The sequence below is a fragment of the Epinephelus moara genome, chromosome 23 (genome assembly GCF_006386435.1).
Source record: "Epinephelus moara isolate mb chromosome 23, YSFRI_EMoa_1.0, whole genome shotgun sequence".
Lineage (NCBI taxonomy): Eukaryota > Metazoa > Chordata > Actinopteri > Perciformes > Serranidae > Epinephelus > Epinephelus moara.
Genome location: NC_065528.1, coordinates 2,930,998 through 2,953,497, shown reverse-complemented (window position 1 = coordinate 2,953,497; position 22,500 = coordinate 2,930,998). Strand labels below are relative to the sequence as shown.

General features: G+C 40.4%; 1 protein-coding gene across 2 annotated transcripts in view; it reads right to left on the bottom strand.

Annotated features, from left to right (window-relative positions):
• Positions 1-19,551, bottom strand: part of caprin2 (caprin family member 2) — a 55,732-nt gene extending 36,181 nt beyond the window's left edge. Inside the window, exons 1-9 of one of the 2 annotated variants that reach the window (XM_050036053.1) lie at positions 19,417-19,551; positions 18,527-18,782; positions 18,369-18,431; positions 18,175-18,261; positions 12,913-13,151; positions 11,707-11,789; positions 10,413-10,526; positions 10,191-10,228; positions 9,871-10,098 (exon numbers count right to left, since the gene is read on the bottom strand). In XM_050036053.1, the coding sequence (XP_049892010.1) occupies positions 9,871-10,098; positions 10,191-10,228; positions 10,413-10,526; positions 11,707-11,789; positions 12,913-13,151; positions 18,175-18,261; positions 18,369-18,431; positions 18,527-18,769 (1,095 nt within the window). In that variant the 5' untranslated portion in view covers positions 18,770-18,782; positions 19,417-19,551. Of the gene's footprint in view, positions 1-9,870; positions 10,099-10,190; positions 10,229-10,412; positions 10,527-11,706; positions 11,790-12,912; positions 13,152-18,174; positions 18,262-18,368; positions 18,432-18,526; positions 18,783-19,416 lie in introns of those variants that run through there. The other variant, XM_050036054.1, reaches the window with a different exon arrangement.
• Positions 19,552-22,500: the final 2,949 nt, after the last annotated feature.

Below are 22,500 nucleotides of genomic sequence, written 5' to 3'. Positions count from 1 at the left end.
GAAGAACGCTTTGCTGATTGCTGCACCAATAGAGCAACATCTTTTGGTGGAGGCAGTGTGATACTGTGGGGCAGCATCTCCCTTACTGGAAAACCGAGGCTTGTCATCATTGGAGGCAATCTCAATGCAGAGAGATAGAGATGAAATTCTGCAACCAGTGGCAATCCCATATCTCCACAGCCTGGGACTGAACTCTACCCTCCAAGATGAAAATGCTTGCCCCCACAGAACGGGGTTTATCAGAGACTACCTCCAGAATTCGGGAGTGGAGAGAAGGAATGGCCTGCCAGCAGTCCTGACCTCAACCCCATTGAACACTTGTGGGATCAGCTTGGGCGTGCTGTTTGTGCCAGAGTGACCAACACAACCACGTTGGCTGACTTGGAGGAGGCGCCAGGCTGTTGTGGCTGTGTATGGTTCTTCCACACGCTACTAAGGCTCCCATTTGTTAAATGAATATATTGTTAAATTGCCAATATGTCTCGTTTCTTCAGACTTCAATCATCCAATCCACCAAACAAGAGTCAACAGCAAAAAAATAAAAAATAAAAAAAGCTGTTTGGTATTGGCAGAGAAGATTTGGCAAATTTTTCATGGGCGCAACCCACATACTCAGCTCTGCTGCTCATTTCACAAATGCACGTTCCTTACAAATGTGGCACCATTTAAAAAGGGAAATAAACAGGCTTTCCAACGGTATAAGATTTATTGTGAAGAAGCATTGTTACAACACAGAAATAATCTACAAACACAAATTTCCTTACTTTTTGTGCTTAGTTTATGTAGGGATTAAAATTAGTCCTGAGATGAAACAATTGGTTTCTTTAAACTATGACTCACTGCTAAACAGGGTGAGGGAGATGCTAAACCATTGGGTCCATATGCCTATTTATGAGATTGGTTGCATAAACGTAATTACAATGCTAGTCTCACATAAAATTTTACAGCTTTTTCACAACATTAATGATTTGTTGAGCAAATTCATCTGGAATAATAAAAAGGCCAGACTCCAACTAAGGTTATTATGCTTACCATAAGAAAGAAGGGGGGTTCAGCTGCTTAACTTAAAATGGTATTACTGGGCTGCCCAGTTAAGATCAGGAATGTATTATTTCTCGGTGGCTCCCTTTCTAGCTTTGGTATCTATAGAGCAGGTATCAACATCAGGACTTCCTCTTAAGTTTTATTTATACTGAGCAAGTGTCAAAAAGCTATTCAAGCAGACAAAGAATCACATTCTTAAAAACACCATCTCAGTGTGGTACTCTGCTCACCAACATGTTAGTGATACACCTGCATTGTCACAGTTGTTTTATACCTGGAGAGCAGATTGTGGATTCAAGATATGGTTTAATAAAAAGGTGTAGAGAAAATTTCAGATTTATATGTGGAAGGCAACTTGCTGTCAGATATCCAACTCTGTGAAAAATATAACTTTAAAATACTGAGAGTGTAATGGTTTCATCTTATCTACACAGACAATTGTTTTCTGTATCTCCATTGTCTAAAGTTGAGGAATTAACTTTATGCCACATAAATGGTAGAGGTTAATTTTCTTTGTTCTATGAGCTATTGTTAACATATCCAAGAGATTGATCCTTCAAAAAGCCAGAGGCATGGAAAGTTGATATAAAGGAGGACATTCATGAAGGAGACTAAGATGGCTTGTTTTAAGTCCCAAAACCAGTCTATTAACACAAATTAGACTTGCACCGATTTTTGGGCCAATCCCGATTTCCGATTTGCAGAGTGTTTGGACGGCCAATGACGATTTTGGCCGATTCCGATATCATTTTTTTCAAACCACTTTACAGCACACAAGATAGAGCAATATTTTCTATCTTTACTTTATTAGAATGCCCTATTTTAGCCTGGCAGGTGTTGCATACTGCAAACTTGTTATCCTCCTCAGACACAAAAATTCCGTACGGCTGACATGGTGTACTGTAAGTCACCTGTATGAAAGCCCTTAGCGCTGAGGACGCGCCCGCCAGTAAGTGGGCGGACATGCGCATCTTCGGCACGCGGACATGCGCCTCGTCAGTTTCAAGCGGCACAGTGCAGCAAGTTTAACATGGACAATAAACAACTTTCTCCTTCTCTCTTTTGATGTGTGTGCGTGAATGATGAAGGTGAGAAGCCGCCCATGTTTAAAGATTGTATATGCATGTAAGAATTGAGTGTAAAGCTATTTTTCCTTTTGTTTATTTCAGAACCACACACATACACACTTGTTGTGAACCTCCTGCATTGAAAACTAAAGTATCCTCTCGAACTGGATTCTCTGGCCGGAATCATTTACTCCATAGTTGCCCTACCCAAACCAGACACACGCACATGTGCGTGTGTGTGCGCACGGTGCTGATGCTACATGATGTCAATCATGCGGTGTGCTGGGAATTTGACCGGCGTTTTTAAATCGGCATATTTTAGACTGGCCGGCCGGTCACAGGTCATGGCCGATCACGAAAATCGGCCCAATTCCGAACACTGCCGATTAATCGGTACAAGTTTAACATAAATTGAAGCTATTACAATACGAATGGCTAATGCAAACCTATTTTACACCTAGCAGATTAAGTCGGTTGTTCCCTAATATTCCAGATATCTGTGTGAAGTGTAGAGAAAAAAAAGGTCAATCAATTCATCATTTGTGGGAGTGTACAAAGCTACAGCAATTCTGGAAGTGTGATAGAATGTATAAGCCTCATAATTGGAAAAGAAGTTCCTTTTTGTGCCCAACTCTGTATATTGGGAATACACCCTGAGGACTTTGTTGTAACTTTGCAGCAGTTGCTGCTTATTGACTTTGGACTTTTATAAGCCAGAGGGATAATTATACTTTTATGAAAGAATGTGGATACACCTTCCATTAGAATGTGGACAAAGGAATTGATAGCCCGTCAAACTTTGGAGAGACTGACGTATTTTCTAAAAAAAAGAAGGACAAGAACTTTGTTCATTTTAGGAGCCCTTATATGGACTTCTTGGAAACTCATGATTTTGAAAAATTTGAAGCTTTTTGCAAATTATGCACTGCTGTGATTATGATTTTATGTTACCATGTCCTCTATTTATTTATGTACCAATATTCATTCTTATTTAGTCTTCTTCTCCTTCTTCTTCTTATTATTAATAACAATAATACTAACAACAATAACAATTCTAATTCTAATTATCATTAATTTCTTCTTGCCAGGGTTGGGGATATTATACTCCTTTTCTTTGCTGAAATGTAACTGTTCACATTCACAAACTAAATAAAAAAAAAAAGATAGTTTAAAAAATATTGACAGTAAAAAAAAATTCTAACTACTGTAACTATACAGTATGACCTATAGTCCTTTCATTTAGGGCAACTCCTACATCAGCAGTCTAATCTTTAATGTCAGACAACATTAGAATCATCTTCGCTTCTTTGCTGAGGTTGTGGTCAGATGAATGGTTCTGAAAATGTTTATAAGTTCCTGAAACAGAGGTTATGTCCAGTTTGCACAGCAATCCATATTTGAAAAGTTAAAAGAAATCTGCAATTGTATGTAGTCGTGTCATTTTTTCAAATATATTTTTGGTATGGTCTCAAATTTGGATAGCACAATTTTAAAGACATGAAATTATATGTATGACAACTGTGACAAAGATTAGAAATACTGAACAGGGCAGAAGAAGCTTAAAATAAAAGTTGTAAGTGCTTCCTGTTAACAAGCTAATGGAGACATGTTTTGAAAATGACCACAGACAAGAAATTTCTTGTTAGTTATGGGCTGACACATACACTTTTACATCTGGAATAAGGTAACATCTCAGCCTGACCAATTTATTTGTCTAGCTCAATTAAGCAGTGATTGACCAGGGGTCCGTTTCAGAAAGGAGGTTCAACAAACTCTGAGCCTAACCCTGAAATCTGAGTTGAGTAACTCTGAGATGGGAAACTCTGGGTTACGGGTTTCAGAACAGGTGATTTCAATCGGTTCAGTCAACACAGAATTTGTTCACTCTGAGTTAAGCGCATGCACCATAACTTTAAAAAACCGTCATCAATGGAGCCCTGATACCACGATTCACCATGGCAACAAGCGACAAGCGACAAGAAAAGGTCTGCATTTTTTACTCCTCTGGAGTTGGATATTTTAATGCGCTCATACAGCGAATTTGAAGCAGTTTTCAGGAAGAAGAGTAACTGTGCATTCACACCAAAAGCGTCATGACCGCCAGCGGTCGCTCAGGTCGCTGGCATTGCGCTGCCTGGCAGCTCTGGCAGGGCTTGCAGAAGGCTGCCAAGGGGCGGGGCTTTCAAGCTGCGCTGCAGAAGATCTCTTTCTTTCTTTCACTGTCCCGCCTTGAGAATATTCACGGTCTGCAATTGGCTGCTGCTTCGGTGGCGTCGCTGCTCATTTGCATAAAGTTGAGCTTCTCTCAACTTCACAGTGACTCTCCGGTCGCTGGCATCGCGCTGCTCGCTGCTGCCAACGCTCCAGACGCCCTTCGTAGCAAGCCTACATTGAAAATGAATGGCTGCCGGCCGCTTATGACGCTCATGATGCTTTTGGTGTGAATGCACAGTAACACGGCTGCAGCAGCGAAGGAACGGGAGTCGGCGTGGGAGGAAATTACCGCTCGAGTCAATGCGTAAGTTTAAATTTATTTTATACATTTATGCAATCACAATAATATTAGACTACAGATGCAAACAGGTGGAATTGTGTTAAAGCTAAAATTTAGTTCACTTAGATGCAATCCCACCGGCGAAAAAAGAATGTGGAAGCAGCTCAAGATGAAATATAAAAACATCGTTCAAACAAGTGACAAGTGATTGTGCAAAACTTTAGGCTGCTTACCATGTTCCAGTATGTTGCTGATATTAGACTCACGATACATCCGTGAGTCATGTACCAACCCAGGCCACTTGGCCTCCACATTAGTGATAATGTGGGCTGCATCACATATGATCTTGACAGTGCAGAGAATGACAGATGTTAGTTGCTAGTCTACATTTCTCATTTCTAATCAAATCAAATGTCTTTACACTTAAGACACATCACCTAAAAAGTAACTTGTTTTTAGACAATTTTCACTTGTTTCAAGCACATTTTCCAATTGAAATAAGTAGAAATAACAAACTTGCTCCACTGACAGATTTTTCTAATTATTTTTGTGAAGTGAAAATGTCCCTGAAACAAGTGAAAATTGTCTATAAACAAGTTACTTTTAGGTGTGATTTGTTCTGACTAGAAATGAGACATTTTGTCTAGAAATAAGACAAATATTCTTGGAATGATTTTGAGTTTTTGCAGTGTGATGCAGTCTGACATTTCGAGACAGTCAATCTACCTGCACATTAATGCTGTGAAAGTACTTCCTATTCACATAGTCTCCTTCATTTTGTGAAGGAGCAATGATGGGAATGTGGGTTCCATCAATGCACCCTATCACACCGGGAAATCCTAAAAGAAATTAAAATTACTAATCCCAGTCTGAGGTTGCAGCAACATGTCATTAACTGAATGATTTATAATTATAAATTTTAACTGATTTCTACATCATTCACCTGCAATCCTGTGGAATTCCTCCTTGATGACACTCACAGGTTTATGTCCAGGGAACACAACAAGAGTTTAATAGACGTTTCAGAGCTAGGGACACTTTTCTCATGGCTCTGCAGACAGTGGCCTTACTGATATTTTCTGCATCTCCCGATATTATCCAGAAAACTCCCGTTTGCAAAAACGAAGAGCAACACAAAGAATCTGGGTAGATGAAAGTGCACGTCCACGGTTGGTGACGTTGGTTATGTCACGACGGATGAGGTTATGGATATAAATGATGGACTGTGATGTGACACGGTACCGTTCAAAAAGAAAATGTTCTGGAAATGATAATATGTCAATTCTGGGCCTGTGAATAATCTCCCGACGAATGCGTAACTCCCTCCTCAGTAACACTGCCTCTTCGTCTACAGGGTCCTCCCAAGAACGGACATGCCATAGTCGAAAAAAGTAGATTTAGAACTAGAACACACTTTGGGATCCAACTTTACCTTGAGGACAGATGATCAAACTCACTGAAACCCGCGCAACACTAAACGAATGAATGAATGAATCACACTGCGTGTGTGGTGTAAGAGGGAGGAGACAGCTAGAAACTCGAGGTTCATTGAAGAAAACCTGCTCCTGACCAGGTTAGGTTCACAGAGTCAGTTGCCATGGTAACTGACACTGAGCTTCAGTTACCTCTCTTTCTGAAACGGGCTGGAGATACTCCACTTTCTCTGGTTTAAGTTACCTCCCTTTCTGAAACGGAAAACCCAGAGTTTCCCTCATTTCAGGGTTAACAGACTGAGTTTTCACTAAACCTGCTTTGTGAAACGGACCCCAGATGTGTGGAGGTGTAAAAACAAGCAGGGTTTGACACTCTAAAAGCTCTCTTTTCATTCTTCACACAAATTCCTTGTCATATCTCATGTTAATATGCCAGTGCAACATCAAAGACAAAGCAGAGACACTGATACCTTTAGCTGTGGTCAGACGATGTTGTATGACCTTGTTTACAGTGTACCTAGACATCAACTGAAACAGCTGTGGTAGCTTAAAATACAACTCTTACTTTCAAATTCTATTGTTACGGTTGCAATGTTTTTGTTTAATTGCGGGAGTTTCTTTCAATTACTTCAGACTAAAATGGCAATTTAACATTCAGCTGTAGGGCAAAATTATTTAGAATAATTGTACATTAACTGGAGTGCAAATGTGAAAATGAAAGCTGGGCAGATGGGTCAAATCAGAGTGCAGAGCAGCATTCAAAAAATACAATAATGAGGGCAGAATAACTAAATGTCCCAAAACACCACTTAAGATTACTTTGCCTATCTGCAGTTCCCAAGATCAAGAATGAAGTTTTGAAGAGATATTTTGAAATTTCCTCTTGAGCAACTTTACAGCAGAAATGAACGTGTTTACAGCCTGGTACAAAAAACAGTTTTGGACTATCTGGTTAAATGGGTGATTTATCCAATAACCACCGATTTAAATTTTATTAAAGGCTTAAAGTTACGCATATTTAAGGGAGGGGCCGCTCAAGTGACAGGCTATTTGCGAGGCATCGCTCCAGTTTATGTGCAACACCTCGCTCACACACAGCTACATCCTCTGGTCCAAATATGGTCACTTTTGGCTTAAAAAAAGAAAGAAAAAAGATGGCGACAGCCAAAATGCCTAACTCCACATTTCCTTTAAGTTCAGCCCACTTGAAATGACGTATGTGGCCTCATTTTGTTCATCAGACAAAAGGACTGACAGCCAAATGAACTCATCTTCACACAGGCCTTTGATATTTCACGCTTTAGTGCGAAAACCTGCTCATTCAATGACAGTCAGTCACTGTGACATGACCATGAAATGTCATCAGGCTGACAAAAAGAGGAATCTTTCCATTCTGTCTTCTCACTTTTTAGCTTGGGATATTTTCAGAGAAGAGTCATCTTCCCCACCTTTTCTTACCTCAGTTCCCAACAGGAGCTGCAGCCTTGCTCTCACATGTGTGAACTGCTCAAAACCAGCAGACACAGCAAAATCTTCTAAATGGTAAGAAAGACTACACAAGTTAGTGCAAGGCAGAGACAAAGTTTGCAAGCTAACTTTCCAAGCAAAGGAGAACAAAGCCGAGTTAGTGCCGAGCGGCTAACTCTGAAGGAGACAGACACCAGATTCCTCTGACCTGCAACAATGGAAGACAGCACAGCAAGGACTGCATCAGGAACCACAAATCTTTCCAGCCTTGCTGATCCACAATAGAAGACTGCCGGCTTACAAGCATCACAAAAAAGCAACCCTTTCCTCCATTCATGAAATGCTAATGTAACAACTGGGCATAATGTTAGTGCAGTACAGGCAGTGTTGGAAACGTTACTTTAAAAAAGTAATTAGTTATAGTTACTAGTTATTTTCCCCAAAAAGTAACTGAGTTAGTAACTGAGTTACTGCACTATAAAAGTAACTAATTACCTGGAAAAGCAACTACAGCGTTACTTTTTTATAAGATGCTCAAATATGTTAAGGAGATATGCGAATGAGTACATATTTCACACAGAATCTGAATCTGCACACTGCCTTTGAATTGTCCACCTCTTGAAGTCGAATCAATCTCCTCTCTTTCTACAAGTCTTTATTGTATTCTTTCCATATTTCGCCCACTTGTTAGTGAACATCCATTAATCGCGCAATTTAAATGTGAAAAGTCTCATTGACTGACCGTCACTTGTGTGTAAGCGGAGGAGGGGCGGAGGGAGCGGAGCTGTGGAAACATCCTGCAGTCCGACATACTATCATGAGTTTAAATAACTTATTAGATTGAGAAAGGCGACATTTAGAGAGCAAGCCCAAATAAGCAACTCCACTTTAGAAACAAGCCCAAAAAACTGCAACCCGCGACTACCAATATTTGTAAGCAACTTTACAAAAAAACGAGCCCAAAGTCGCAGCTAATAAGCGGACCTGACAACCCTGCTTGTGTGCTTGTGAATACCCACCCTACTCTGCCTCTGATTGGTTTATGATGAAATTTTACTCTCCCTAAGCCAATCATCATCACTTATGCAGTTGTCTCTCCCTCCCTTCCCCCTCACCAAAGAAAAAAAACCAAAACTTTAGAGCTCCGCTGAGAAGGAGCTTGCTTGAAAGCCGCTTCAGTGAACTCAAATAAAGCTGAGTAATGGCGTATTTTATTGTGAGTAATGGTAACGGCATTATAATGGGGGAGACAGTAACTTTTTTGATTACTCGTTACTGAAAAAAGTAGCGCTGTTAGTAATGCTGTTTATTTATAATGCTGTTATTCTCATCACTGAGTACAGGGTAAGCAAGACTATTAACTTTTGTCACTGTTTGTGTAACATATTGATTTGATGTTTTTAGTGAGTTTTATTGTTGTGATCTTTGTAATAAGGTTTTTGGGTAGCTGGCTTTGCCAACGTTAAACTGATGTAGTTAGCGAATGCTTTACACAGAGTCTTGCATGCAACTTAACATCCCTTTAACTGACCTGGCACCTTTATACAACATGGATCACATACATATACTTGTATAATTCGGCTTTCAATATAACTACACTCAGAAAGGGAAATCAATGAACACTTTGCGTTTTGCCATTGTTCCCCTACTATATACACATGTGCTCAGAAGACTGCCTCCTGTGGCCATCTTTGATTTGGTCATCTTCTTTGTAGTTACAGTGGCATGCTAAAGTTTGGGCACACCTGGTCAAAATTCCATGTTTCTGTGAATAGCGAAGTGAGTATAAGATTAACTGATCTGCCAAAGGCATGAAGTTAATGAAACATGCTTTTCAATATTTTAAGCAAGATTAGTGTATTATTCTTGTTTTGTACAATTTTAGAGTGAAAAAAGGAAAGGAGCACCATGCAAAAGTTTGGGCACAACTAATTAGAGATGACATGATAGCCAAGTCCTTAATTTTACACAGTCTGACTAAAATTAAAATATATTCATTTTTATTTGCTTTCATACAGACATTTATTGTTACCTTTAGTAAACATCCTAAATGGCAAATACTACAAATAACAAAAGGAGATGCAATAAAAGTTTTAAGAACCAACAACTAAATTCAAAGCTGTGATAAGTTTTCCCCCTCCCAAAAAAGGTGTGCTGTAGCATCTTTTTTTTTTCTCCTACCTGCCTAATGTCAGTAGGAGTATCCTACTTGATAGGGGCTTTTGGTTTAATTTATTTTTGAAGCTGAGGTCATTAATATGATAGCAATACAATTGGTCACACACCTGTATATATTTAAATTACTTTGTCCATAGACATAATTGCAATGTTAAGTCCATTGCCCAGAGGGTTTAACGATACCTACTTGTTTGCAGTCAACCTTCTTGATCTTGGTGGTGACTGGGACTTTGGGGATAAAAGTGGCAGCTCCTCTCCATTGTTTGCGGACTGCAGCTTGGGGTGAGGCAGATCCATCTGAGAATTCCATATCCCAGCAGTCAGGAGGCTCCCGCTCCCTTGTGGTCTGGAAGTCCCCCTTCCAGTTCTTGGTGGAAGGAGGCTCCGTGTCAGTCAGGTACAGTCTGTTGAAAAACTGCCATATCACCAACACAGCATCAGTGGATCCTGGAGCATGCTTACAGTCAAATGCACAGCACCAAAATTCAGCTGTAATTTTGGTCTTACCTCCTCAGAATCTTGATTTGGTTTTGACTTTGATGTGGCTAACAGGAGGGGAAAAAATATATAAATCTGCAATTAAACACATTCAGACTAGGGCAAAAGGTATAGAGTAGTTTTAGTAGTACATTTAACTTAATACTGGCACAGTTTTTTAATGCCCAACTCCAATTTCTGTTCACCCACAGGTGTTAAGTCACACAGTAAATATAAGTATGATCAACTTACAGCTATGACTGGTTGACCTCAGCAACACCTCTGGAGACTTGTTGGGTGGAGGTGGAAGACAGCTGAAGTACTTGCTGTTCAACAGCCTGGTGAGCTCCTCTTTGAACAGCTTAACTGAAAAGATGATCAGTTAAACAAAAATCCACTTCGGATGACCCTACAGGCAGTGATGAAAGCAGACTGAAGTTCTTGTCTGTACTATAACCCCTTTAATCCCTACACATTGTTCTCACATGGAATATAAGCGGAAATGGCAAACGTCTAGTAGCGAGTAGTGGTAGTGCAGGTAGTGGCCACAGACAGTTGCTCTCTCCTTATCCTTACTGTCCAGCCCCTCCAGGATGTCACATCTATATTCGCAGTCGCAAGAAGGTTTGCTGTGTCTCCCAACACAGTCTAAAGAGCATAGATGGGCTAACTGGAGACCGGCAGTTACACCAAGAGAGCTCGATAGTGCCCCGTTTTCTTCACAGATGAGGGCAGGTTCACACTGAGCACATGTGACAGGCATGAAAGAGTCTGGAGACACCGTGGTGAACGTTATGCTGCCTGTAACATCATCCAGCATGACCTGTTTGGCAGTGGGTCAGTGATGGTCTGGGGAGGCATATCCTTGGAGGATCACACAGACCTCCATGTCATAGCCAATGGTAACCTGACTGCTGTTAGGTACTAGAATGAAATCCTTAGAGTGACAGTCAGACCTTACACTGGTGCAGTGGGCCCTGGGTTCCTCCTGGTGCAGGACAATGTCCGGCCTCATGTGGCCAGAGTGTGTAAGCAGGTCCTGGTTGACAAAGGCAGTGATGCCATTGACTGGCCCTCTTGTTCCCTTGACCTAAATCCAATTAAGCACTTAAGGTACATTATGTATCAGTGCATCTGACACCACCAAGTACCGCCACAGACTGTCCAGGAGGTCACCGATGCCCTGATCCAGTTCTGGGAGGAGATCCCTTGGGACACAATCCGACAACTCATCAGGAGCATGCCCAGACATTGTTCGGAGTGCATAAGGCACGTGACGGCCATACACACTACTGAGTCAAATTATGAGTTATGATAAAATTCATTTTCATTCAAATTGATTTTCAGTGTGATTTTAAATTAAGCCCTAAATGGGGTGATTTTGGTTTCCATTGGTTGTTGTTACGCCATTTTGTTCAACAAATTATACAATGCACATCAGTAAAGATTTTCAACTTCATTAATTCATGGATGGATGGATGGATAGATGGATAGATAGATGGACAGATAGATGGATCGATAGATGTGTTTGTGTTTTTATACTTACATGAGGATCCAGCCACCGGCTTGTCTTTCCCCTCTAGCAGGTCCAAGTAGGCCAGAGCCGCTTGCTTCATCTGCTCCTCTAAACTACAACACACAGGATGGTGGATGTTAGGATGTTAGCTTGTTTGCCCTCATCTCATGTTGTACTGTCATGTTTGTTTTTGCTTCATTACACACAGGGCTACGCTTAACGCCCAATTTGAAATTAGATTGAATCAATTTATACAATTTGCTTAAAAAGAAGCATTACAAATTGACAGAGAAACCACCAGCTCACCTTCAATTCCTCTCCATTAACAGTTTGATGTACAAATACAGCTAATGCAAGCAGAGATTTGACAGCGGCCAGATATCAGTGTAGTACAAATTTAGCTTTTCATTTGCTTTTGGGCAGAGATTGTAGCAACACTGTCAAGGCTTATAAAAGCCTCAAACAACCACCACCACTCAAATTGTTTCAAAAGCAATCATTCAACAACTATATGAGCAGCCTGTGTGGGTGTTTAAAGGTTCAAGGTTCAAGATATCTTTATTATCCACCAGGGGTAATTTGTGCCACAGCCAGCAGTTAAACAAAGACAACAATCATCACAACAAATAAACAAACAACCACAAAATAATACACAAGTACATTTATGATTTTTTGAACCAATTTGTTCTGCATCAGGGGAGATTATATCTGCGCCCTAATGGTAGCAGCACGAAATTGTCCCTTAGTGGATGGCTTGGGTCGGCCAGGATACATTTAGCTTTTTTCACGCACCTGACCTGATACAGGTCATGGAGGTCGTTTAAGGGTGCTCCAGCAATTTTGGTGCACACCTTCACAATGCCTTGCAGGCGATGTTTTTGTTTAAAAGATAGTGACCCGTGCCGGCAGATAAAAGACAACGTTAGAACAGATTAAATAAAACAGGAATAAAACATTTTCATAAAAGGGCTGGTTTTGGGCTGGATGAGATGAAGCTGGAATTGTTCTGAAACAACAACAATGTTAGAGAATGTGGCCCAGAACATTAAGAGGTTGTGCAGAAATTACTGCACCTGGTGATGCTGAGTCACTGTGTTATTAATGACCCCATCAAAATTCTGCAGATATTATGGTGACGGTGTGTCACAAGTCAAACCCTTACTCATTCCCACAACAAATGAGGTGGCAGCTTATAACAATGTCTTCTCAACCACAAGGTGCTAAGATGACCCTCACCTCAGTCTGTTATCTCTCTCAACTCCCAGCAGGGCAGTTAGCTGACTCAGGCTTTGCAGCCGTTGGGCTGGGATATGGGGTGCCTGGTTGTGTCCAGCCAACAGGTCTTTCCTGACATGTTCCCGTTGCAGGCTGTGGAGGAGGTGCTGGACCTGCAGCACAGTGCTCAGACGCCTCCTTTCCTCCTCCACCTTTGCCATTTGCTCCTTCTTCACTGCTTTCTTCTGGGCCCTCAGCAACTGTAAGCAAAAGGTCACAAGAGAGATCTTAATTTAGGACCACAATAAGTATATGCAATATTTTGATAGGCCATTATTAATTGCTGGGTGTTGACAAATCAAGGTTTAAAGATAAAAAAACAACAACAACGATACAGCATAGTATTTTTGTGTGGCAATATCGTATTGTTACACAGTACCATGTATCATTTTTTTTAATTATATTAATCATTAATGCTACAAATGCAAATCAAACTTTAGGTAGCCCACTTGAATAATATAATCAGTTGCTTTTTCAGTCCACTAGATACATTTTGCTGCTGCAAAAAAATTGCTGGAGTGAGATGAACAGACTGAAAACTTTATTTAAATAGATAAAACAGATGCTGACAAAGTTTTCCTTTGGGGACATAATTTACATTTGAAAAAAGTAATAAATCACAATATATTGCAACATACTTTATCGCAATACTCAGCATATCTAAACATATTTAAAATCCCCATAATATTGCATTATGACTTAAGTATCGTGATAATATCGAATCATAGATCTTCTGGTGATTTCCACCTCTAATTAACATTGGCAAATATTTGCCTCCCATTCACTTCCATTCAGTGCAAGTGAATGGAGGAAAAAAAAACAAAAAACGTGCGCTCACAGTGGCCAAGGGGAGAGTTCTAGATGCATCTGAAAACCAATCCTTCTTGTATTGCAAAATACCTGGATGTTCACCAAAATGGCATCACTTATGAGTGCAGAAGCTTGTGGACAGGGATATTTTTGTATTCTCTGACTAGGATATTCAGGCAAAGTATTTGTTCAACCCACCTGAAGTAATGCAGCGGAGAGTGTTTGAGGCTGCAGCTGGGCCAATCAAGAGGGCACCGCTGATGGGGGACCATCCAGAACCTAAGCCGCCAGGAGCAAACAGCAACTGGTGGTGCCTTTACTCAAACTGCCCTCTGATGTCAGAAACAGAATAATTCTGCTTAACTGAATTTCAGAGTGAGCAGTTTTTGTCAGAGGCTGTGGCCAACTACAAACCAGAGGGAGCCCGTGTGCGCATTAGGCTACTACACTTTTAAGTTTTCCCCCCCTTACTTGGACAGAGGTATGCTGGAGACTACGGTAGGACTACTGGACAGATATTTTGACGATTGGCTGAGTACATGGCCGTTTGTTTTCTTTCTGTCATTTTCTTTTGTTTCTGCCTCCGCAGAATGACTGAGACCTGCTGCTCCGCCATCAGCTGAGAGGCAGTGGGGAAAGCAGTAGATTCAGCATTCACATCTTAAGCGGAAAACACACCAGCGGCACATCAAGTGCCGCCCCATGCACACACTGGACTTGTTGCGCTGCAGCTCATCAACAGATGATCACACAAGTTAGTATTACTTTTACTAAAAAGATCTGTACTTCCACCACCTCTGAATTAGCTTAAAATTGAACAGCCATCAATTAAGGTTTATTTCTCACCAGAAGAGCCAATGTCCAGAGTTATGACTCACCAGTCAATACGTTTTTAGCCACTGTCTTTATAATGACGGGATCGTGGGTCGTTTAGCTCAGGATATTTCTCGACGTCATCAACGAGTCTCTCCTCATCCATTCACACAAGAGACAGCAACAGCTAGAGTTCTCTTTATGCATGTATGGTAAGGAGGAGTCAAGCTGCCACAGGAGCAGAGAAAAAGAGCTGCAACGGGAGCTAGTATTCCATGTTTGTGGTCACTGAAAAATATGATTTCTTAGCTTTCGACCAGTGACAAGACGGTAAGGGGTTTCAAGTGCATTTTTGACACACATATGGTTGAGGTCATACTGCATTCGTGTTTGACATCACTCCATGAAGGGCTGCAGCTAACATTTATTTCATTATCAATTAATCTGAAGATATTTTTCATTAATCATTTCATGTATACAAGGTCAGAAAAATCTTAGATATACAATCCAAAACCTTACATATTAAAATCACAACGCAAAGCGAAGAAAAGCACCAAATCCTAACAATTATAAAAGGTGGAGCTAGACATTTGCCATGTCTCCTTAAAACATAACTCTGTAGTAGTTTCACAAGTTTGACAACACTAGTGGTGGAAAAAAAAAAAAAAAGAATTGATACAGCATAGTATCTCAATATTTGTGTGGCAATATCGTATCATCACACAGTGCCAAGTATCAATTTTCTTATTATAGAAATTATTAATATGACAAATACAAATCAAAACTGTAGGTAGCCTACTATAATAATATAATCAATAGCTTTTTCAGTCCTCTAGATACATTTTGCTGCTGCATAAAATGACTGAAGTCAGATGAATACACTGAAAACTTTTTATTAGATAAAAGAGATCTTTACAAAGTTTTACTTTGGAGACATAATTTACAGTTGAAAAAAGGTAATAAATCGCAATATATTTTATCATAATCAGCATATTGTGCATATTCAAAATCATGACAATATTGTATGTAACTTCAGTATAATTTTAATATCATATCGTGGATCTCCTGGTGATTCCTACCCCTAATCAACACAGAGGCAAAACAGAAGCAAAAAAAGAAAGAAAATGCCTGATTATTCAACTAATCAGATCTTTGACAGTAATGACATGTTACCCATTTGAGCCATACTAGTTTCCAGTAGGAGTGGGTGACATGGCCCTAAAATAATAATGCAATATTTTAGGGTATTTTTGCGATAACAATATTCTTGACCATATGACAAATTAAAAATATATCTTACTATATAATGACGAAAACTATGTTCCACATTTTTCTCCTCACTGACTTGGTCAATCCATGTGAAATTTGGCACAGTGGTAGAGGGTCATGGGAGGATGCAAATGAAGCAATATTACATCAGTTGGCCAAAGGGGGCGCTATAGCAACCGACTGAAATTGCAAACTTTGAATGGGCATATCTCAAGCCCCATATGTCGTAGAGACATGAAACTTTGCACAGAGATGCTTCTCCTCATGAGGAGAACCCATAACTTCCGGTTATATAGATTTTCCGCCATTTTGAATTTTTTGGAAAACACTTAAAATCGATCTCTTCCTAGGAAGTTTGACCGATCTGCATGAAACTTGTTGAACATAATCTAGGGACCAATGTCTAAAGTTCCCTCTGGCAAAAGTTGGAAAACTTACTAAAACTGAGGTTCTATAAGGCAATGAATATTGCGGAGGGCGTGGCTCATCACATAAAGTTGTATAACATCTCAAGGGTTTCACCGATCACCACGCGACTTTGTAGGCATATGACCACACATCATCTGAGGGGACCCCCTCCATTATTGACCCGACCAAACAAAATGGGGGCACTAGAGAGCTAATTTCTTATCTAGGCCTAACTGCCATATCGATTTTTACTAAACTTGGTAGATATGTAGAACAGGATGCCTCAAGGTGACTGGAGAAATGCTGTACTCAATAGGTATGGACAAGTGAGACATCCATACATACATCCATACATACATACATACATACATACATACATATTGAGTGTGTGAACATAGAATTGCAACAAAATAAGTGATAGTCTCTCATTTATTTAGTTTGTAAACAACAGTCACTCAGAGTGAGATTCAGATTCTGTATACAATATTAATAGTATAAACAAAATAAAATCTACCACAAATGACACATTTAAACTGTTCCCAAATACATAAAAATATACCCTGGGATCTCTCTATCCATCTATCTCTTATCTTTCTTAGCAATCTATCTAGATATATATAAATAAATCAAACAGGTGATCTCCTATTTTAGCAAAATCCTAAAAGATTGAGGGTTTTTTTCCCCACCTGGACCTTTATGCTCTGCCATTTCTCCTCTAATGATCACACTGTAACCTGTGACAGGCTGTTATGCTACCATAACTATTGCACATTCACATACAGTATGTAGTTTTTTGGCAAGCTGTGAACGTCACATAGGTTTACGTTACCAAAGGTTTATGACAAAAATCACTTGACAACACTGACTCTGGTGTGTGCACATGTGCGCATGAGAGAAGAGGGAGATACGCTGTGCTGCTGCCAGAGGAGCTGCTGAATGAGTTCCCTCTGAGCAGTAAGTCCCAAAAAGAGTTTGAGAAGTCTGGGGCTGTTCATATAACATTCAGGACACCACAGTTTATTCCACACTACTGAGGCTGCTCCTCTTCTTGGAACCACCTAGCTAATTTCACTGCCAGCCATGCTTTTTGTTGCTCTGGGTAACAGTATGATGTCAATACGGCAGCAAGTCAAAATATTACAAGTATCACAATCTGAATTTTTCTCACCATATTAAAAATTATACCAGCATTACTGTGAACAAGATGATATGGCACACCGCACACACACACAGATGATAGGAAGACCTAATGTGTTTTCATAAACAGACAATAAGCAAGCCAACAATGGACCTAGCAGCAGACACACATGGCCACAGCAAAGAAGTGTAAAAAGGTTTGCCGCTTTCTGGAGTGATGGGAAGTTGAATACTTTTTCATCGAAATATTAAAACAGTTGTATTTTTTCATTTGTAATTTGAAGAAAAAAAAAAAAACATGACAAGCAGCTGGCCCAACGGTATTTTCACATTTTCTAATCTGGCCCACTATCACTATCGGAATTTCTCATATATTAAAACATATCAGTATTATCATGAACAATATGATATGGCACACCCCTAGTGTCCAGGTAAACTTTGATTTGTGCCTAGTAAACGTGCTATCGACATCTCTAGTTTTTAGTAACATGTAAAATTACATTGAAGCGAGAATTATACTTCTGTGTTGAATTGATGCTGTACTTACGTCATAGGCTCTGCATCTACGCTGTAGCCTACACCATAGCCTGACATGGACCTCCCAACAGAAATGTAACTACACGTCGGTGTATGCTACAGTGTAGGCTCTGCATAGAGCGGACACACGAGTATAAATCCACCTTTAAAATGAGCACAACACATCAGAGGCTCCCAACCATACTTGACATGCCATTACAGCCCAACCATTCTCACTTCAAAAGAAACCAAAGTAAGCCAAAGACTTACATTCTGAGTCAAGATATCTAGGGTTTTGTGAAGCTCCTGTGCGAACGCCAGGTTATGCAGTACCTCCTCGTACTTTTCCACAGCTGCCTGGAAAACAAAGACAAGTGGAAAAAAACCCTCAGTACAAACCCCAACAGCATGCAATTATATTCATAATTCCTATTTTTTGTTGTCAATGCAGAGCCCGGTCTTACCATCTGATCCTTGTTAAGTGCCTCACCCCAACTCAGCCTCCTCTTGTAGTCTTCCAGTTTTAGCTGTGGGCACACGGGACACGTCACAAAATCCAGGTGCCTGCCTCAACCTGGCCATTTTAATACCTGTCATTTACCCTGCTCCATCATTATCCTACCTTTTTTTTCTCTAAGTTGCGGATTTTGTGTTTGAGGCAGATGAGACCGTCCTCTATGTAGGTGTCATAGCCGTGGTAGGCGGTGGAGGCCTCCAGGCTGAGCTGCAGGGCGCTCAGACCACTGGGTGAGCCCACCTTTGGGCTATCAGCCATCACCAGGTCCTCTTGTCCTTCCTCTCCCTCCTCTGAGCACACAGGTGGAGGGGTGGCATCCAGGGTAGGGGAAGGAGACAGCTGCACCATGTTGAGCTCCACACTGGAAATATAGAGACACATTTTAGTAGTTAAAATAACAATTCTAATGGTGGGCCATACCTGTTTTTATTGCAACGCATCTAACTGAGAGAAGATGCTGCTGCTACCAAGCTGCGTGTATCAATGGAAATGGACTCAGCCCAGTTTGGGCAGCAGCCAACCCCGTGACAGTGCATATACAGCGGTAACTGAACAGCCTGCTCATTCTGGATCAATCATGAAAGCAGCAAAAGCAGACAGCATCAGCTTAAACAAGAGTAGCAGCCTTTGTGCACTCTCGGTTTCCCCTGAATTAAACATCCCTGCGTGCATGCTGTATCTTTTTCCGCAAGTCATACTTCCCTAACGGCTGTGTGCGCCTCCATATGAGCAGAGGTGTAAAGCAGGCAATCAAGGAGGATACAATGAGCGGTTAGAGCTTTGGCCCGGGATTAATCATGCTGCAATCAAGTCCCGATGTCAAGCAGTCGTTTAAAAATTCACACAAACTTTGCTCTAAATATCCTTTGACAAGACAAGATAATCGCTCAAGGTAGCAGAATCAAAACTACCGCTCCATATTTGAATGTTTTCGAGTTTAAACACGTCAGCATTTTCACAAAAACAAAAGCCACGCCGACAAACAGCTGACCCACCTCTTATCTTTGCTTCGTGTGCCTTAAATGTTCTCGGGAAAGCCGCTGAACATCTGAAAGTCCTGAGACTGATCGACCCCTTTTCCAGCCGTGATGTTTAACTGGCAGAGGCCACGCCGATGTCAGCTCATACTTTTATATACCCCGTCGGCCACAGCAACGACCACATCCGGTTCTAGCACCTGTCACGGTGCACGCGCACTTGATTCGGACTAAAAAAAATCCTCAGTACATCATTAAAATATTCACACAGGGATGTAATAATTAGGTGGTGGGGACTGGTGAACTTTTTTTGTGATTTTCAAAATAATTTGATTGTATCACTACACAAAGGTGTGCACTTTTTGTTTTCACCTACATTTGACATGACAAGTTGAGAGAAATAAAACATTTAATAGCCTATATGCTGTGCCTTTTCTCCCCAAACATCTGCTCCCATATGTAGGGGAGACTGAGGGTTGCAACAGTTCTTATTCCTCACCATGATTATACTCATGCTGCAAGTGCTCAGTTAGACCCTCCTCCCAACCAGGAAGACAGAGGGCACATTCAACATTGGGGCTGCAAATGTGATTATAACATAAAAAAGACACTAGTTAAACAATCCAGTTATCACCAATAAGTCCTCTCATGTTGGCAAAGACTGTACAAATACAATTTTAGTCAATTTAAGAAACCTTCTTTTCAAAAATAAATCACTGTTTTAAAAAGAATGGATGGATAAGGCTGTAAAGATCTTAGATGTCTTAGATCTGATGGATACAAATGGGAACTTGTTAACATATGATGATTTCCCGAGGTGGGGGAGTCCAACTTGAGTCGCAAATTTGAGGACTTGAGACTTGCTTGACTAACACTAATGAAAGACTTGACTTGACTTTGACTTGATATTTATGACTTGAGACAGATGACTTGAAAGGACTTGGCTTTTTTAAATTAAATATTTATATTTTTCTAGATATTGAGAAGTTAGGTTTCATTTTTGAAATATGATGACATATATGTCACAGCTGGGGAGGACCCGCCAGTTGATATTTGTACCTACACTGTCAGAGCTCTGTCCTCCTGCCCACAGCTCTCCTCGGAGGATTGGCAGTATGCATCACAAGCTTCACCGTGTGCTTTTATTCAGTTCTATCTGCGTGATACATGTCATTTAAGTTTTCAACAACTCATTCAGTATTGAAAGTGCTTTGCAACCAGCAACATGATGTCAGCTCAGGGCACATTACACACACACTGTCACCCCTGTGAGAGCACATATGTACGCTGCTAGCTTTATGCTCAGGCTCTCCTCTTTTTTGTGGTAGGTTTTGGTACTGCCACAGTGCGTAACGACTGTTCCTGCCTGCTGTCCGAAAGTAACCAATACCGCCCTGTAAAAGGTACTGTAACAAGTGAAATTCCTGCATTTCAAATGTTATTTAAGTAAAAGTATGTAAGTATAATCAGGAAAATATACTGAAAGTATTACAAGTAAAAGTACTTTAAAAATGTCACTGTGACTGCTGTAGTCTACTACTATATAAGATCTCATTAGATGATTCTAATTCATGCATTAATGTAAAAGCAAGATTTTGCTGCTGGAATTGGTTGAGGCTGGTTGGTTGAGCTGATTTTGAACTATTAACTAATGATTATTTTAAACATGGATCTGCTGATTTTCACCATAGATTAGTTAGGGTTTTATTGGTTTGTAAAAATTGTGAAAGTAGTGAGAAAGTTCTGTCACACTTACCCAGAGCACAAAGTGATCTTCATAATGTTTGTTTCATCCAAATTGATTTTCTGTCAATTCAATAACTGCCTCAATGGTTCCAGCTGTACATTTTTCTGTGTTTCGAGTGCAAAATCTCAGTTTGTAAAGTGTAGGAGAAATACCTCTTTGAGAATGTTTGCACTTGTAATAAAGTTTGGGGCACCACCCTCCTAATGAGGGAAGCGACTAATCAATCAATCAATCAATCAATCAATCAATCAATCAATCAATCAATCAATCCATTTTATTTATAAGCCCAATATCACAAATCACAATTTGCCTCACAGGGCTTTACAGCATACAACATCCCTCTGTCCTTTGGAACCTTGCAGCGGATAAGGAAAAACTCCCCTCTTCTAGGACAGACAGACGTGCAATAGATGTTGTACAGAACAGATCAACATATTAAATTAACAGTAATCCATATGACACAATGAGACAGAAAGAGAGACAGAGACAGAGAGAGATGCAGGACAGACGGTAATAACAGTAGCTTACAACAACATTAATGAAAGTAATAAAATTATAATTATAGTTATGGCTATTGTGGTACAATAAGTTGAAAGTACATATTAATATATGATAGTTAGAAGTAGAAGTATGACTAATGATAACAGCAGCAGCAGGAGGCATCAGGCAGGACCACGGCAGCAGCACAACCACACACGACACACTATCCAGGCACCGCTGCGATAGAAGTTAACCTGTGAGACAGTGGAGCACAAAGGCTCCGGAGAAAAAGCCGAGTTAGTGACATGCAGTACGGCCGAGTTAGCAAGATGCAATAACAGGACATGAGTGTTAGCAAAGGGGAGAGAGAGAGAGAGAGAGAGAGAGAGAGAGAGAGAGAGAGAGAGAGAGATCCCTCCTCAGTTGCTCTTCCTAACTATAAGCTTTATCAAAGAGGAAAGTCTTAAGTCTAGTCTTAAATGTGGAGACGGTGTCTGCCTCCTGGACCGCAACAGGAAGATGATTGCACAGGAGAGGAGCCTGATAGCTGAAGGCTCTGGCTCCTGATCTACTTTTGGTAACTTTAGGGACCACGTGTTACCCTGCATTCTCAGAGCGCAGTGTTCTGGTGGGATAATAGGGCACTATAAGCTCTCTAGGATATGACGGAACCTGACCATTTAGAGCTTTATAAGTTAACAGTAGGATTTTAAATTTAATTCTGGATTTTACAGGGAGCCAGTGCAGAGACACTACACCGCGTTCCAAATTATTATGCAAATGATATTTTTCTCTGATTTTCCTAAATAGTCGATGCAAATGACAGTCAGCATAATTTTCAAGTCATCAGCTGTTAAAGTTTAATTCAAATGTTA